Here is a 19,060-nt window from a genome sequence, read left to right as displayed (position 1 = left end):
CCACCACAGTCGCAGGTTTCTCCCCCACCTCACTGCTCACAAGCTTTCCCTGTCCCGCCATAGTGCAGACTAGGCCACGGCAAGAGGTGGATTGTGCAGAGAGAAGATGAGTGTGCTTGGGCTCAAGAGAAGAAGGAAGACAACCTCTCCCGAGTCCCCAAATATAGCAAGCAACAAATCCTTCCCAAACAACCTCAGGAACGAAATTGATGTAATTAAAAGTGAATAAAAAGCCATGAATGAGCAGTTTCCTAAAAACTGCTCCAAGAATTCCTCCCTTCCCCTCAAATGAATCCCCAACGGAAGGAAACGAAATTGAAACAACCTTCAATCCCCGCTGCAATCTGATTCTACAATCCTGAAGGAATAAATAACTAGCCTTATCTACTGAAACTTTCTCTAAAGAACCGGCGAAAACCACGTCCACCCCCTGCGAGATGCACTCTTCCGATCCCGCGAGGGGCGCGGTCGATCCTCTCCTAATCACCTCCCCTGACCTCGACGGAATCTCACCTGCCAGTAAATTAGCTATCTCCTTTGCTCTTTTTCTCGACCGGATCAAGACTTGGTCCTGATCTGTCGCTCCCCGAAAGATCCGCCTCGATCTTTGTTATCAAGCGACTTTACTTAGTAGAGACGTCGCAAATTTGGCTTTAGCAGCCGCGAAAGGCATCGCCGTGTGCGGGTGAAGGTTTCGTCTATATTCAACTCGAGGAAAGTTATGCACCTCACACTTAGGACATGTACAATGTATCCATATGCCTCATGACAAAAAGTAATTTGAGACATCTATATTTATTTTTTCTCTCCAATGCAAGCTATCACTAGTGGGCCTCATTAAGAAATAGAAAATAAAGACTCTAGTACACATGCATCTCTACTTTTCATTCCAACCTTTTCAGCTTTTGTTATCGGACCATATTTTTTCTCTTCAAGCACCCGCCTCCTGGAGAGGATCCTGCTTCCCTATCCGAACCTACTTTACGTCATATCCGATCCTACATGGCATGCGAGGCATCACCTTGAGGCTATGCATTGTATATGCCCTTAGGCCTTCCACTATGTAGGCCAAAAGAGGTGCCAAATTGACTTCTGGCTCCGATAGCCGGTGCCCTCACGTTGTGAGGCCGGTGCCCCAACAAAATTTTCATGGCATCGGAGCAAGTAGGAGCACCGATGCCCAATTCCTCCAGCCAATAAAATACTATTAACTCTCAACTTTGAACAGCAAATGTCTTCTCTCTCTTTGCTCAATACACAGCAGCGTGGTGTACTTGTTTATCATATGGGTCCCAGAATCTTTTTCCTGCCGAAGCCCTGCGCTGTGAGATCGATGCCTGAAAAGCAATTTTGGGCACCGGTGATGAGGTGGCTGCCTTTTGATGTATTTGGAGCAATTTTGGGCACCGATGATGAGGTGGCTGCCTTTTGATGTATTTAGCACCGGCTACGTTGTGGAAGGCCTTATCACATCTTCTAGAGTTCTGACCTGTCAGGGGCAGATCGTACTCCGTTTCAGCTTCTGCCTACTTTAAACTTGTGGACCAGGCAATCAAACATTAAAAAAAAAGTTCCTTCCCCTGCATTATTTGTAGGATAAAACGTTACCGACTTATTGACTACAGTGCCGCCCCTGAATGATCAACAAAGTCTTCTCTTTTCGTAGTATAATAGTACAAAAAGTTAAGGAAAGCATTACAAAATATAGCTTCTTATCCAGTTATGCTCAAAATATTCAATTTTCGCAACAAATATTCAAGTCATAATTACCATAGTTTACTGCACCATTGCTTACGGGACAGGATCGCACTAGCTTCGGTTCAAACCGTTTTGTAACCTGACATTGTAATTGTTGGGGCTGAGCACCCCCTACCTCTGCTCCCCCGGGTTCATAGGCTCGCCATCCGTGCGCACGAGGCTATGATTCCCACCCCTGTACCTTCTCTTTTTTCTCTCAATCTATCAATGCAATGATACGCTTCCTTAGCGTATTCGAGAAAAAAGAGTACCGGCCGGGCTGTATTCTAGCAGTATACATATATCACAGGAGACATGCTGCGTTCTGACACAGTGCCACCAAGACCTTGCTTCAACAAAGTTCTAAAACAAACATATCAAATGGAGCTAAATACAGCTAGTAGGTTGTTACCACATGCAGTCAGAAACTAAAATGATACCTCAGCATAAAAGCACCTAGATTTTAACAACACGTCAAGGGGTCAACACATGCATCAGTTTATGTTTCCCCAGATAGCTTGCCCCGACGTCACCTTGTTGCTCGGCCTCGCAGTCAGCTCGTACAGAATCCGAGCGAACGTGTCCGAGTATTTCCCTTCCGACGTCAGGATCTCCGCAAAGTTATTCTCGTGAACCAGGAGGTGCATCCTGTTTTGAGGCTCCGAGACGAGGCTCTCCAGTATCACCGCTGCTTTCCTACAGACCTCCGACACAGGGTGTGGTGCCTTCACGATCTTTAGAAGCCTATCCACAGCCCTGTTCCAATCGACATTGAAACAACAAATCAAAATTTGCGTCACGGTATGCTATCACTGACAAAATCAAACAGATTTTACCATCGCTCACTAGCCAGCTTCAGCCTACAATCCATGTTCACTTCTGATACGTTGTAGAGGGCGCTAACAGCAGCAGCCTGTGCATCAAATGCTGGCACGCTCAACAGATCAACCAATCTCCTGTATATCTGTATATCAAGTAAATAGCTTTATTTAAAATCATCCATCTATATAGCATAAAATAGTAAATAGAGGACTCTGTCTGCTAAACCAAGGATTTACCTGTGAAATCACAGGAACAAGGAACGATTCATTGTCTGGATTGATTATCAGCCGCCCAATCAATTCAGCAGCAGCACAATGCCATGCTTTTATTGAAGAGGAAAGCATGCCCATTATGGCATGAACTGCGCTTTTCTCACTGTCTTGCAGAAAGCCAAGGAAAATAATAAGGAACAACATAAAAAGGGAAGATTGAGAAAAACACTCATGATGAACTTCTATCTCACGTCATTTTAATATATGATGGCTTTGACGAGCTGAAGATTCTCAGATCCAGAACAGGGGCTAAATTAACAAGGGCCTCCAGCATGTTTGTTATGAGCTCATCGTCTTCTGTCAGATGGTAGAAATGCACACAAAGATAAGTTTTCAAGTCTTACAATATTTGTTGCAAGTAACAGAACTGTTGTCTTAGCAATACATAGTCCTAGGACAACTCATCTGATCCACTACAGATATTCAATCAAATTACTATATGAAGAAACAAATGGCAATTTCGTGACATTTCTATTTTGCTCTATAACCCCAACACAAAAATCAAATAGGTCACATTAATAATAAATATTTGGATGAAAGCATCTGCAGCTCAAATAAAGCATACATAGGTGTCATTTGCAGTAAAATAATCAACACACAAGAAAATTGGCACAGATATATCCAGTCATATTTTAAAATCACATATTCAGTCAAGGACAAATTAATTTGTATATGTAGAATAGAGGAACTGAATAAAAGGAACATAGCATAGATGCCTGGGAATTAAAAACTAAGGACAATAACCTAGTATGAAATTTTACCTGCATTTTGGTCTTCTAAGCACTGAAATATAGTCTCCAAGCAATGTCTATGCTGGACCATGATAGTCTCATTTTCTGGCATGAAAGAAAAATTGCGGATTATATTGGAAGCCGCAACAGCACACTGTTGCCTCTCTGTCCGTCCTTCATCATCAATATTAAAAAGACCATCTTCATCAAACAAAAATCCTGCAGATCTCTTCTTTGTGATAGTGGAGCCCTCTATCTTTGATTGATCATTTGGAGGACTGAAATTACCATATTTCAAAGAATATAAGTATGTTGCGCAAATCATGAAAACGAGATGAGTACTCAAGATATTGATGAGATCAATAATGACATACGTGGTGCTGTCCGAGTATACTTTCCCAACATTTTCAAGACCAAATCCTGAGATTGTTGTATTGACACCCAAAGTTCTTACTCTTGGTGGTTTTGTATGGTCCCTAGGAATTGCAATATCTCGCCAGTCATCAATCTGTATAAGATGACAGAGCATCAAACAGAATGCAAGGAAAAACCAATAGTACAGCCCGATAAAAGCACTACCCCTTTTCGTGGAAAAATGGAAATCAACATGAACACATAACTTAGCAGACTTTAGAACTCAGTCTTGTGCAAAAACCTTAGAGCATCTCCAACAGATGATGTAGATGTATAAATAACAAAAATATACATCACCAAGACCCAAAAAGGTCCCCCCAACAGATGATGTAGATGCAAAAAAATTACATCTGATGTAAAATGCATCACCAAGGGATGCAAATATACATCACTTAGGGGCAGATTTTACATCTAGATGTAAAACGCAGCCGCGCCGCGCGAAGCCCAAGTGACACTGGAACCTTCATTCCCCCTTCCCACCACGCGAACGCTCTGCCTTCCGCTGCACCACACCGCCCCGCCGCCCGCCCAGCACCCACCGGGCCCCGCCGCACCCCGCCGCCGCCGGATCCGCCGCTTTTCCGTCGCCCCACGCCTCGAAATCGCCGGAATCAAAGCAGCTCCGCCGCCGCCGCACCGCCCCCGATTTGAAGCATCTCCGTCCCCGCCAGCACCTGCACAGCCTCCGCCAACATCTTCCGGTCGTCTCCCTGAGACTCCGCCGCTGCCCCGCTGCCGCATGCCTCGTCTTTGGCCGAATCGAAGTCGCTCGGCCGCCGTCGCTCGATTTGGAGAAAATCTCCGTCATCGCCGCCGCCGCCGCCGAGCCGCACAGCCTCATGATGTAGTAGTTCAACTAGTTTTACATCATCTGTTGTTGCACTAGTTTTACATCATCTATTATACATCATCTGTTGGAGTTGGGTGTTTTTTGGTGATGTAATACCCACTTTTTGGTGATGTATTTTACATCATCTGTTGGAGAAGCTCTTAGAAGTCAAATTAGATATAAAAACTTTGGCAACCAATCGACAAATGGTATGTGTAAATAACAAAACATATCTTTAGAATTTTTCTGTACAGCTACGACAATGACGCCAAATCCTAGATTTTGCGTGAGAAGATCACACTTTTTTCCAACGTTGATGATAAAGGATGACTAGCTAAATTAATTATTTTAAATATAACTTACTTAATTATATTCAACAGATTATGCTAGATTAGTTAATTATTTTAAATGAACAATAGTGCAAACAAATTAAGCAGTGAATGACAAAGGAATTGGGAACCTGGAGAACTAAGCATGCAATGCATGATCCAGTAACAGCTAGATCAAGCTGGAGAGGAAGAACAGGAACTAAGCACCTACAACTTGAAGGAGGGCATCCAATAGCCCAGGAACTTTAGCAAGAGGTGTTGTATCCCGTCGGAGGTCATCCTTCTCCTTAAAAGAGAGTACTGTGAGGGCGTTCAATGCCCATAATATCTCACTCTTCAACCCACTTTGCAATGCAAGGACAATTCTTTTATTGTTGTGATCTGAAAAATTCACAACGAAAAGAAGTTAACTTGCCTTCTGCCAAATAGTCATGCAGGTAACCATTAAGCATACTAGAGAAGACAGATCATGCATTTCAAGCTCATGTCACAGAAGTGAGGCATCATCTGTATCAAATGGGACAAAAAATTACTAACAGGCCAACAACCTGCTTGTCTGAGTAAACTGGAACAACAAGGGCTGTCTGCATTTGTGACAAGGGAGAGACAGACAGCTGGTCACAGAGAAAATAAAAGATATATACAGCGACGCAATTCCTCAACTACTCAGCCAAAATATATCTTGTTTGATGACTGGGAAAACCACAACACATGTACATGCATTCACAGCCCATGCTCGAGTTCATTCACATTTTCTCGTGCAAGCACAAATGGAAACATGAAAATTAATCATCATGCAGGCTCAGTTTGTGGTTGCTATGATATGCTGTGTGCTGCTAATTTCTTGGCTGTTGTGGAAAAAGAAGATATTAAAACATATAGTACAATGGATAAAATAAACGTAGATAGATCCTCTTATCCAATCATTGATCTTTCACATTTCACATTTCATCTTAAATGCAGATAAACCAAACACAGGTTGACCTCTTGCATTTCATCTCAAATGTGCAGAGCACAAAAAGTCTGTTTCCAACTTGGCCAAGAAAAAAAAATAGGTATTCAAACACACAATTACGCAAAGCGTGCTCAACCCAACGGGATTATCATGATCCAACATAATGCGAAGAGAAGCCATGAAATATTGGCAGTAAACCCCACCAAAGTATTGTATGCTGAAGAGATAAATGTGATTAAACATCACTAATGGACTTCTGCATTTGCTACAAACTATTTTCCCGTAATATGCAACTTTTCCCTAAGAACAAAACAAGTTTCATGTTCACGTTTATTGTACGATTTTGATCAATCTAAAAAAACCTAGGTATCTATCATGGTTAGAGCAGCCTCAGCTCGGTAAGTATCCTATAGATTAGTCATTGTTCCGCTGAAGCCAGAATTACGTGTCCAAGAATTGGAACAGGGAAGATCTAACCTGAAAGTAATCTTGCTAGGTGCTTTGGTTTTTTTGCAGCACACGGCTTCAAAAAGCATATGCTTGTGTGCTCAAATATTATCTATTAGGATCAAATTTGCTACCAGCTTGGGAAGGCATATGATTTCCGACTGAAGCTGGTTTGTGAGGTATGAGCCGGGATCTGAAGGGGGCAGAAGAATGATAAGGTCTCTCGGTTTCAACAGTAACCCTTGATCTTTAACTTCTTTATCATGCAGCTGATGGCAGTTTTTTTAATAATTCCAACATTACACTTGACAATCACGAGATATGGTGATTCCCAACAAGACATCCACAAGACATAATTAACTGAGGCGAACCAGCACTCAGAGTCAAAGCGTCCCTCTGTTTTCCCATAACGTGGGCTCTGGTACGCAAATCTTAGATCCAAGGCTTAACACATGTGTTTCGTTTCAATAGTTGGCATGTAATTACTCGACAGTATTGCAGCTGCAGCTGAAATAGAGAGTTCCTGATTTCCCCCCAACAAGTCGACTCCAATTGGAGGGTCCAACACGTGGTTTGCCACCATTGATGTCCTAGAACCCACCGGATTCTCGGTTTGAAGGTTAATAAGAGGCGAAGGAGACGCTCACCGGAGAGAGCCGTGAGGACATGGAGGGAAGGTCCGACGAGGGCGGCCGGCGCCGCCGGGTCGCCGACGGCAGCCGCGGCGGCCGCGGCTGCAGCCCCGCTGCCGGTGGTGCTTCCGAACGGGCGGCCGCGCTTGGCCGCGGCGGAACCGCCGCCTCCACCGGACTTGCCCGTCTGCTTCTGCATGGCTAGGGTTTTGGAACTCTTCACTTAGCTCGGAGGAGGTTCGGGCGTGGAGGTAGAAGGGGAGCAGGGTGCGTCGGCAGACAGGTAAAGTGTGGAAATAGAGCCCGTTTCACCCGTCGAATTGAGATCGATCGTGCAGAGGGTGTTGATTCAAGTTTTTTTTTTCAGGTTGTCATTTTCTGAAGAAAAAAAAAACATAAGTTCAAGTCAGGACAATGAAAAGTAGATCTAGAAAAGAAAAAGAAAATGGTAACGAAATCATTACCAAACATATAGTACTCTTTGAGATATACTCCTCATGATCAAGTTTATAAGTCAATATCAAGTGATACCACCAGTTACATACTCCCATGATAACAACCTGAAAAGGTTAAATTTAATAAACACTACAAAAAGTTCCATAAAAAAATTGTGAATGTTCATAACACATGTGTCTACAACTCCTAAAAAGATCAGAACGAAATTCAAAGTACATATAAAGGAAAGAAAAGGAAAAATTCAGCATCAACAGTGTCAATAAAAACAAAAGCATGGATAGTATTAAAAAAACTACAGTGTTCACATCTTTTTGAGGAAAGGCCATTATGGCTAGCTTTATTGAAATCAAATAATAGATACATCGTCTACGAGCTTGCTGACCAACACGTCAGGGGGCTCGTTCATCCAAACCAACGAGATCTTATTACAATAACTATAGTTTGCTAGCACATGCGCTGCTTGATTCGATGATCGATAACAATGTTTATAGATGACCTTCCCAATTAATGTAGCCGTGTCCACACACTCCGTGAAAATTGCTGCCGCTGCGTCCCACCATCTCGACTGACCGGTACAAAAGTTGATGACTTGCGTAGAATCAGACTCAGCTTCCAATCGATTGAACCCAAGAGAATTAGCTAGTTTAAGACCATCCCTCATGACCATAGCTTCAGTTGTGACTACATCAGCAGCAAACGGAATAAATTTGCAAGTAGCCGCAATAAAATTACCTTTTTCATCTCATATTATCGCTGATGTTGCTCCCATTCCTTCATCCTGATAGTACGCCGCATCTACTTTCACTTTCACAAATTTGGGGTTGGGTTTAACCCATTTATATTCCTGAGGCCTGAAGGTTTTGGTAAATGCCTTCTCATAATTGCTTGCAATAGCCAGTACAGAGATCGGCCATCGGACTATCGGAGGGACAGATTCATTATGTGTAATACGCCTTCTTATCCACCATAAGTACCAGCAGGCGACCGCGATTACCTGCTTAAAATTCAGACTTGGTTCAAGGATTTGGGGACTATCCGGCATTAGAAACAAATATTCCAAGATTGCTGAACCGGATCTATCAACAACACTGGCATGGTCAATTATCTCAGACATCCTCAAGCATCGCCACATCTCCTTAGCATGCAGACAAGTGAAAAGCAGGTGGCAGAGATCCTCGGCACCTTGGTGGCATATCGGACATGCTCCATTAGTCCCTGTATGCCTATTCATTAGTATTGACTTTAGAGGGATTATTCCATGCAATACACGCCAGCAAAAGATCTGAACTTTACGAGGAATATTTAATTTTCAGAGTATACTCCATATTGCCAAAGGGGTAGAGCCACTCGGGACTGAATTAATTATTGTATGTTCTCTGAAGGTATACATCCACTGTATTTTAGACGCACTTCGGACAGAAAAAGTTCCAGTTTTATTTGCATGCCATGCGATAAAATCATCAAAAGCTTGGCGGTTTAGCGGGATTTGTAAGATCCTTCGCACATCCACGAGATTGAAGATATTAGTGAGCAGTTCCTCGTCCCAGATTCCAGTATTTGGGTCGATGAGATCACTAACCTGTGATAAAACTGTTTGGCCACGGGGTGTAATTATTTTCCTGTCTGGGCTAGCCGGAATCCATGGATCACACCAGATGTTTACAGTCTCACCTGATCCAATTCTCCAGATGTAACCCTTCTTAAAAGTTTCTAGACCTTTCAAGATACTTTGCCAAGTGAAAGACGCCCCCTGTTTCGGTGTAGCTCGTAGCAAACTCCCATTTGGATAATATTTAGCTTTCAAAACCCGAGCACAGAGGGAGTCTGGGTCTGTGATTAATCTCCAACATTGTTTAGCCAACATGGCTAAGTTAAAAGAATAAAGGTCCCGAAAACCCATACCACCTTCGCTCTTTGGAAAACAGAGTTTCCACCATGAATACCAGTGCATCTTTCTATTCTCTTCATCATCGCCCCACCAGAATTGAGCTATTACATCTGTGATATCCTTGCAAACACCCTTAGGTAAACAGAAAACTGACATAGCAAAAACAGGGATGGCTTGGGCCACCGCCTTAAGTAGAATCTCTTTACCTCCAGTGGATAACTGTTTCTCCATCCAGCCGATCAATCTAGCTTTGATTCTTTCTCGAAAGTGTTTGAAGCAAGCACTTCTGTCTGCATCCACAATAGCAGGTAGGCCAAGATATCTATCTGATAGTGCTTCAGTTACAATATGTAAAATTTCACAAACTTCAGTTTTGGTTACCACAGGTGTATTTGGGCTAAAGAAAATACTTGATTTTGATAAGCTCACCATCTGACCTGAACTTTGGCAATAAGTGTCTAGTACATGTTGTAAGGAAGTTGCATTTAGGACATCCGCTTCCATGAGAATTAGAGAATCATCAGCAAATAAAAGGTGTGAGACTGATGGTGCATTTCTGCACACTCTAACCCCATCAAGGCCACCAACTTCTTTTTCAAACTACAACATACTAGAGAGACCTTCTGCACAAATGAGGAAAAGATATGGGGATAGGGGATCCCCTTGTCTAATGCCTCTAGATGGAACAAACATATCTGTTTCTTGAGAGTTAAAACAAATCTTATATCTCACAGAGCTTACACATGCCATAACCATATCAATCCATTGCTCATGGAACCCAAGTTTTTCCATCATACTTCGAAGAAAAATCCATTCAACCCGATCATAAGCCTTATGCATATCCAACTTCACAGCACATAACCCAGTCTGTCCAGCTCTCTTATTCTTAATCTTATGCACACATTCGTAAGCGATAAGAACATTATCAGTAATAAGCCTGCCAGGCACAAATGCACTTTGTGTAGGAGAAATGATTTCTGGCAAAGTACTCTTTAACCTCCCTGCAAGCATCTTAGATATGATTTTATATAATACATTGCATAAGCTAATTGGTCTATATTAAGTTATCATCTCCGGATTGTCAACCTTGGGTATAAGAACGACTGAGGTGTCATTCCATTCAGCTGGGATCTGTTTTGAATTGATGGCTAATAAAACCTCTTGTGTAATCTCATCACCCAAAACATGCCAGAACTTCTTAAAAAATATTGCATGTAGACCATCGGGCCTGGTGCCTTTAGGTCCCCTATACTGAACACTGCCTTTTTCACATCATCTGATGTGAATGGAGCAAGTAACATGTTATTCATTTGAACTGAAACTTTAGTTTGCACCTTATCAATGATCTCATGATTAACCTGCTGCACCTCATTGGTAAATAGATTAGCAAAATAATTCTGTATGTGTGAGTTGAGATCAGCCATACCTTCCACCAAATCACCATTTCCATCTTTAAGTTTTTTAATCATATTTTTCTTTCTCCTCACCGAAGCAAAGGCCTGGAAAAACCCTGTGTTTCGGTCCCCATTCTTCAACCAAGTAGCCCTTGATCGCTGAAGATGATGGATTTCTTCTATTTCCAGTAGGTATTCGACCAACTCGGCTAATTCTTTCCTCTTGATCCCTGTTTCATCATTTATAGGGCCCATCATAATTTTTTCCAACTCTCTCTGCGCCTTCTTTAACCTTTTCTTGGGTTTCTTAAGTACTCGTTGGTCCCAGTCATGAAACAGGCTATGCATCTGACTTAACTTGCTATGGATATTCTGTGCATTAGGGTCAGCGCCCACTTTGTTCCAAGCTTCCAGTACCGTATCACTAAATTCTTTTTCATGCAGCCATCTTGCTTCGAATCTTTTCACCCCCACTGCTACGTTTATGTTCTGCACATAAAACTCTGTATCCACTAGAAGAGGCCGATGATCAGAGTGATTATAGTATTTATTCTCGAGTGCTACATGGGGGTATAACTGTGACCATGACTCATTAATGAGCCCTCTATCCAGTCTTTCTCTAATTCTGCCCCTCTGCCATGTGTAACCATCACCTACATATCCCATGTCTCTGAGATCACAGTCATCTATAGCCTGCTGAAATGCTTGCATATATTGTGGAGGCCGTGGGTTCCCTCCTTCCTTTTCACTTAGATTTTGTATTTCATTCAGGTCTCCAATCAACAACCAGGGGAGATTCTGACTCTGATGTAATGATCTCATATGGTCCCAAGTTTTATATTTGTTCTCCCAACGAAATTCGCCATACATACCAGTCAATCTCCAAATACTGTTATTACTTTCCTCTATTGTCACATCAATGAACATTGGGTCTAAGTCCAGTCTATTTACTTTAACCTCTTTCTTCCAAAGCAATAGCAAGCCACCTTTCCTACCGTCACTTGGACATACAAACTTTTGATCCATTTTTAATTTTCTCCTTAAACACTCTGCCGGATAGCTGTCAAGGTGTGTCTCCGACAAAAACATCACATCGGGATTGTAACTTCGCTGGACCTCCAGCAAAGCACGAACTGCCGGGGCATTCCCGAGCCCCCGACAGTTCCACGCTAGTAGTTTCATTGATCCCTGCGATCACCCTCGAGGGGCGTCGCCGATCCTGAATTAACTGTACTATTTGGGTTAGTGTCCACAGCCTGACCATCTATTCCCCTAAGCTTCTTTCTGCTCGCGTTCTTTTGGGGTGTACCTGATACTGATAGTGAGAGACTTTTTTCCTCCCCATCTATTTCTCCTTCAAAAAGATTTACTTTTTCCGCTACTGTTACTGATTCTGGCTCCTTGGCAGCCTTGGTAGCTACAAACGGGATAAGAGTTGTTTGATCAGTTTCAGTGTTACCAGTCACGACCAGGGGAGCCCTTGAGTTACTGTCAACCGCAATCCTTTTCCCTAAGATGTTATCTGATGTTGTGGTCATTCGCAAGTCCCGATCTTCAGGATCTGTGATGGTATCCCCTTCATTTGATCCTCCGGGGACTACATCTGTAGCATGGACATAATTGTGTCGCCAAATTACAGGGCCAGACCCTTCATTGTTCGGTTCAGTAGGGTGATAATAAGAATTGTTTCCACTTCCTCGACCATTACCACGGCCAAAACCTCGCCCGCGGGTAGTATAATCATCCCCGCTTCCCTGTCGATCACCTGTCCCACGCCCTCCACGACCGCCTCCTCTGCCTCTCCAGGGAGCTAGCAGGAAATTTCCCCATTCAAACTTTGATTTATCGTGTTCTCCCGTCCCGCATTCTTCATGCCAATGTCCCATCAAACCACAAGCATGACAGAAGGTCGGCAGTTTCTCAAATTTCACAAGATACTTTTCTGTTTCTCCTCCCTTTGTAATACCAACAGCTCTAGTCAGTTTTTTGTTTACATCAAGTTTCACTCTAACCCTTATAAACTCCCCGATGAAACCATTTGGTAGTGTTACCTGTACCTCTGTAACGCCCCGAGACTGATGTGCCAGGTGTCCTCCAGTTATTCGCAGTCGTTGCTATGTCATTTGCTTGCGTGTCGCATCTTGTCATGTCATCATGTGCATTGCATCATCATGTTTTCAAAACTTGCATCCGTCCCGGCCTCCTCGTTCTCTCCGTTGTCCGTTCTGAGCCCAAACACACTTGCACGCGCCCGCGACATGTCCGAAATAGTATTTTATAAGTGGCTGGAAAATGTTCTCGGTATGGGATGAGAGTTGACGTGTGGTCTTATTATGGTGTAGATAGACCGCCTGTCAAGTTTCATCACATTCGGAGATTGTTTGATGCCCCAACGGATAACTATAGCGGCAGTATAGCCGGTCTAACGTCGGACATTTTCGGTCTCCGGAAACAGTTGCCGGACTGCACTCCTTCCCTTTCATCTCAGCCCAACCTCCTCTTCACAGCCCACCAAACCCCACTCCGACCGGAGCCATCGGATCGCGATCGGAGGGTCCGAAAACCCCCCTAAATCCCCTAACCCTAGCTCTTTTGCTATATATGGATACCTCCTTGTCCATTTCAGGCAACCTAGCCTCCCCCTACCCTCAGCCGCCACCTCCCACCTTGTTTTCAGCACCGGCCGCCCCTTCTCCGCCACTTTGGCACCGTCCCTGAGGGTAGAAGCCGCCAGCGCCACCGCTCCTGGCCATCCATGATGCGCCACGTCACCCCTCCAGCGCCCCCATCCACCGCGGCCCGCTCAGGCCCGTGCGGGGCCCGCCCGAGCCCATCCAGGGCCTGAGCGCCTCCCGCTTCCTCGCTCCCGATCTGGTTCGAGGGGAGGAGCCCCGTGATCCAGAACCCCGCCGCCGTCTCGATTTGCCTCGCTTTGCCGGCCACCTGAGACGCCGCCGACGAGCACCAGCAGGCCGTTCCCGCCGCCCTGCTCCTTCCCCATCTCCTTTCTCCCTTGCTCTTCCTCTACTCTAAGCCATGCGCTGCCGCCATTTTTGCAGGATCCACCGCCGAGCTCGTCGCCGGCCTCCTCGGCCTCGCCCGTCACCGTTGACCGCGTCCGGTGCCGGATCCGAGCTCCCCACGTGCCGATTTGCTCGTTCCCGGCCTTCCCCGCCTTGTCCCGTCGACGTCCTCGCCAGACCACCGCCGCCTCCACGCCTGTTCCCGCCTCTGCTTCGAGTAGGAGGAGCTCGCCCGTCACCGTTGACCGCGTCCGCATGGGCTGCGTCTCCGCGGCCCAGATCCGCCGACCCACCACCCTGCTCCCCCTTCAGCCTGTTGGCCCGATGTGAGCAGCCCCTCCAGCGCCTCCCCTATGCACTTCTGGGCCTGCTAGTTTCGGCCCATGGCATGTTTTTTTCCGTTCTACGATTTGTCCATTTATCCAGAGATAACCAGTTTTATAGGAAGCCCCCTAGACTTCATGCATTTAATAACTCCACAACCATGCATCGGATCTAAATAAATTATATATGAAACTTGCTTAGAATTTCATCTAGTTTCATAATATGCAACTTTCATCCATGTTTAACATGTTTAAAATGCTGTTTGTTTAATTTTGCTTAAATGACTTGCTAAAATGCTTTAATTCGTAACTAAATAACCGTAACTCGGAATCTAACAAACTTTATATGCAAATGGGGTGGAATTTTGCCTAGTTTAACATGGTGTACTTGTTTTGCATGTTTAATAACTCTAAAATTGTGTTTAGGGCAGAACAGTACCAAACCTAATATATGCACATGAGGATTTACCGGAATTGTTGTTCGTTGCTTCCGGCCTCTTTTAAACTTGACTAGATAGGTAGTTTTGTTATGCTTCACCTCTTGACATGTTAACCAACATTTAATATTGTTGTGTACTTAAACGGGAGAGAACTAAATAATTGATGTGGTGTTTTTTCAATATGCATCCCGATGCATATTGAGCTCCACTTAATTTGTAGGATTGCTTGTGCACTTTGCCATGCCATGCCTCTTTAAACCGGACATGCATCATACTTGTTTGCACATCGTGCCATGATTATGTGGTGGTTGTTTACTATGTTGTTTGCTTCTTTCCGGTGTACTTCTTCTCGGTAATCCGGTAACGTCGCGTTTGTGAGGACCCGTTCGACTACGTCCGTTTGTCTTCTTCATGGACTCGTTCTTCTTCCTTGCGGGATTTCAGGCAAGATGATCATACCCTCGAAATCACTTCTATCTTTGCTTTGCTAGATGCTCGCTCTTTTGCTATGCCATGCTACGATGCCTACCACTTGCTTTCAAGCCTCCCAAATTGCCATGTCAAACCTCTAACCCACCATGTCCTAGCAAACCGTTGATTGGCTATGTTACCGCTTTGCTCAGCCCCTCTGATAGCGTTGTTAGTTGCAGGTGAAGATTGAAGTTTGTACCTTGTTGGAACATGGAGATGTTGTTCCTTGTTGGAGCATGTTTACTTGTTGGGATATCACATTATATCTTATTTAATTAATGCATCTATATACTGGGTAAAGGGTGGAAGGCTCGGCCTTATGCCTAGTGTTTTATTCCACTCTTGCCGCCCTAGTTTCCGTTATATCGGTGTTATGTTCCCGGATTTTGCGTTCCTTACGCGGTTGGGTAATAATGGGAACCCCTTGACAATTTGCCTTGAGTAAAGCTCTTCCAGCAATGCCCAACATTGGTTTTACCATTCGCCACCTAGCCTTTTCTTTTCCCTTGGGGGTCGCGCGCCCAAGGGTCATCATTATTTTACCCCCCCCCCCGGGCCAGTGCTCCTCTGAGTGTTGGTCCAACTGAGCGATGTCCGGGGCTACCAGGGGCAACTCTGGGCTGGCCTACCCGACGTCTGGCTCATCTGAGTGTGCCCTGAGAAAGAGATATGTGCAGCTCCTATCGGGTTTTGTCGGCACATTCGGGCGGTGTTGCTGGTTTAGTTTTACCCTGTCGAAATGTCTTATTGTACCGGGATACCGAGTCTGATCGGAATGTCTCGGGAGGAGGTATATTCGTTCGTTGACCGTGAGAGCTTGTGATGGGCTAAGTTGGGACTCCCCTACAGGGATTTGAACTTTCGAAAGCCGTGCCCGCGGTTATGGGCAGATGGGAATTTGTTAATGTCCGGTTGTAGATAACTTGAACCTTAACTTAATTAAAATGAATCAACTGCGTGTAACCGTGATGGTCTCTTCTCGGCGGAGTCCGGGAAGTGAACACGATGTTGGAGTTATGCTTGACGTAGGTTGTTCTAGGATCACTTCTTGATCATACTTTTATCGACCGTGCTTTGCCTTCTCTTCTCGCTCTCATTTGCGTATGTTAGCCACCATATATGCTAGTCGCTTGCTGCAGCTCCACCTCATACCTTTACCTTACCCATAAGCTTAAATAGTCTTGATCGCTAGGGTGCGAGATTGCTGAGTCCCCGTGGCTCACAGATACTTCCAAACCAGCTTGCAGGTGCCGATGAGACCATGCAGATGACGCAACCAAGCTCAGGAGGAGCTCGATGAAGATCTTGTCCTTTGTGTTGTTTCGTTCTAGTTGATCAGTAGTGGAGCCCAGTTGGGGTCGATCGGGGACCTTGTCGCATTTGGGGTCCTTCTTTTATTTTGGTTCCGTAGTCGGACCTTGATTGTATTTGGGATGATGTAATGCTTTATTCATGTATTGTGTGAAGTGGCGATTGTAAGCCAACTATGTATCTTTTTCCTTATGTATTACATGGGTTGTGTGAAGATTACCTCATTTGCGACATTGCTTTCAATGCGGTTATGCCTCTAAGTCGTGCTTCGACACGTGGGAGATATAGCCGCATCGAGGGCGTTACAAGTTGGTATCAGAGCCTTCCCCGACCTTAGGAGCCCCATTGCTTGATCGTTTTTAGCAGACGAGTTGTGTCTTGAAAAAAATGTTTTGAGTCATTTAGGAATTATATATCGGAGAGTTTAGGAATTCTTTTTACTTCCCAGTCTCCTCATCGCTCTGGTAAGGCATCCTGACGTAGAGTTTTGACTCTTCTCTTCTCAAATTTCACTAAAAAATCTTTTAGGATCACGCGGGTATCTTGGAATCGTTCCGATGGTTTTGTGACGAGAACATTGTCTTGGTGCCTCCTGTCAGGGGTTTTGTGGAAGTGTCCCGGGGAGTTGACCTCTGAGGTGTTGTCGTCATAATTTTATCGTTGCAGTTCTGGAATACCTGAGTTTAGTACGTCGACATCAAAAATCTCTTTTATGCAGTTCGTTGGTGAGATAACCTCGACGCCACCCAGTACTGGGGCGGGAGTTCGGGAGTATCCCATAACTTGTATAACGGATGCTTTTCGAAGGTTGAGGTAGATGATTTCCGAAGGTTTCTTGGTTATGTGTTGAAGGATGGATACATCTGGATGTAGGATTTGCTAGTTTTGGGTGAGATATTATGCTTCCCCTGTATCCCCAACACCTGATTGCATAACCGGAAAAATTTCGGGAGTTCATAGGTGGGAATTCAAGTAGCTCTTAGGATATCTTCCGACAGATGTATGATATGAAATTGGGGTTCGACGTCTAGTGGTCCGCCTATTCACGGTCGGTTTTACAGTGGTCTCGTTGTGTCTTAAAGAGTCCTTGGCTATGCCGACTCGGGGACGCTTCGTATGTCATGTGCACTACCTTGTACATGATGGTGCTGTACGATCGAGCCCGTGTAGGCCCCACCACGAAAACTTCGGACGAAATCTCTATCATATGTTTGTTCCGGCTTATTCTGCAAGCCAATCCATTGTTTTATTTTGAGTTGTGGTATTCGAGTTGCTTCAATGTCAAGTGTTGATTCCATACCTTTCCTAAGCGGTGTTCTCATATTCCTATGGGAATACTAATCCTCCTTGATGATCGAGTGTGTCATCTTAATTTCTTTTCAACCGGTGTGTTTCTCTTCTAGTGGATCCGATCACTTCAACATTCGCAAGATCAATTATCAGTTCTTATCAACGGTGTTTGCTTCATCCGTTCCAAGTTGTCTTTGTTTTCCCACCCTCCCACCCTTTTTATTCAAGGACTCAGATTTCTTAATCGAGTATCCATCTTATTGATGTGAAGCCTCTCTATTCTTTTCCTTCAATGTTCTTATCCGGTGATTCTCATGAAGATACTAACGGAACTTCTAGTTTATCATTCCTTGTTCTTTTATCTTCTCCGGTGGATTCAATTCAAGCTTTCGATGTTTGATCATATTCTTTTCCGTATTTCAATGCTTTCTCATGCCGGTGCAATTCTTAATCGTTCATCTCTCGCTATTCTATTGTCCCGGAGTGCTCAAGATATCTCAAAAGGCTCGTCTTGTCTTTCAAGATCAGTTCAACCTATTTCGAGGTTGTTATCTCATTCAAGCCATTTAATTCAACCGGCGCAATCTATCTTTTAAATCATTCAACAGTGTTTTCTTTTGAGTGGGCCCTAACCCACAGGTCTTTTCCCAAGATCTTACCTGAGTCTTCTAATTTTTTCCCGGAGTTACTCACAAATTCTTTTCGAAGTTTGATGTAAGAATGATTCATCATCAGTCATATGTATTTCGCCAAGTTCTTTCAAATTCTTTTCATCATTGGCTCGACCTTTTCCAATTTTAATTCCGGAGTGTCTCAATAATTCATGGTGGTGTCTCTCATCGTCATTCTCTGTATTTGAAGACCGAAGAAGATTTTCCTCTCAATCTTGCTCCATTCTCTTCATGATTCGTGATTCTAGCTTGTTGCCTTTCTCTCATAATTGTTCGATTGTGAGAATTCTTTTTATCCATCCGGAGCAATTCAGGAGCCTTTTCAGTTTGTTTCTCTGGAGCCCATCATCTCAAATTATTCATGTCAGCTTTCAACTAGCATTCACCAAATCTCACCGGTGCATCATTCAATATTCTTTAATCAGCGCGTGATCTCTTCAGCTGTATCTAAATTCTCTTAAGCATCTTCATTCATTTGCTAATTCTTCCCGGTGTTTTCTTTATCTTCTCGTCGTTCATTTTTAATTCTTACGGTGGGTCATTCAAGATTCTCTTCTTTCGCTTATCATATCAATTTATTTGTTATTTCTATCCTACCGGTGGTTCGTCTAATATTTTCTCAAGT

The 19,060-nt window shown here is 44.1% G+C and overlaps 1 protein-coding gene across 2 annotated transcripts; it reads right to left on the bottom strand.

Moving 5' to 3' along the window:
• Positions 1-2,018: 2,018 nt before the first annotated feature.
• Positions 2,019-7,436, bottom strand: LOC119316901 (armadillo repeat-containing protein LFR-like). Of its 2 annotated transcripts, none has more exons than XM_037591291.1 (8): positions 7,184-7,436; positions 5,346-5,515; positions 3,937-4,070; positions 3,593-3,840; positions 3,023-3,125; positions 2,796-2,934; positions 2,574-2,701; positions 2,019-2,493 (listed from the first exon to the last, which is right to left on the bottom strand). In XM_037591291.1, the coding sequence occupies exons 1-8, from the start codon at positions 7,365-7,367 to the stop codon at positions 2,232-2,234; spliced, it is 1,368 nt and encodes a 455-aa protein (XP_037447188.1). In that variant the 5' UTR covers positions 7,368-7,436; the 3' UTR covers positions 2,019-2,231. The 2 variants fall into 2 exon arrangements, with proteins under 2 accessions (XP_037447188.1, XP_037447187.1); XM_037591290.1 differs by having other exon boundaries at positions 3,023-3,128; positions 7,184-7,432.
• Between the last annotated feature and the right edge of the window lie 11,624 nt (positions 7,437-19,060).

Source organism: Triticum dicoccoides, chromosome 6A (genome assembly GCF_002162155.2).
Source record: "Triticum dicoccoides isolate Atlit2015 ecotype Zavitan chromosome 6A, WEW_v2.0, whole genome shotgun sequence".
Lineage (NCBI taxonomy): Eukaryota > Viridiplantae > Streptophyta > Magnoliopsida > Poales > Poaceae > Triticum > Triticum dicoccoides.
This window is presented reverse-complemented; position numbering and strand designations above follow the sequence as displayed.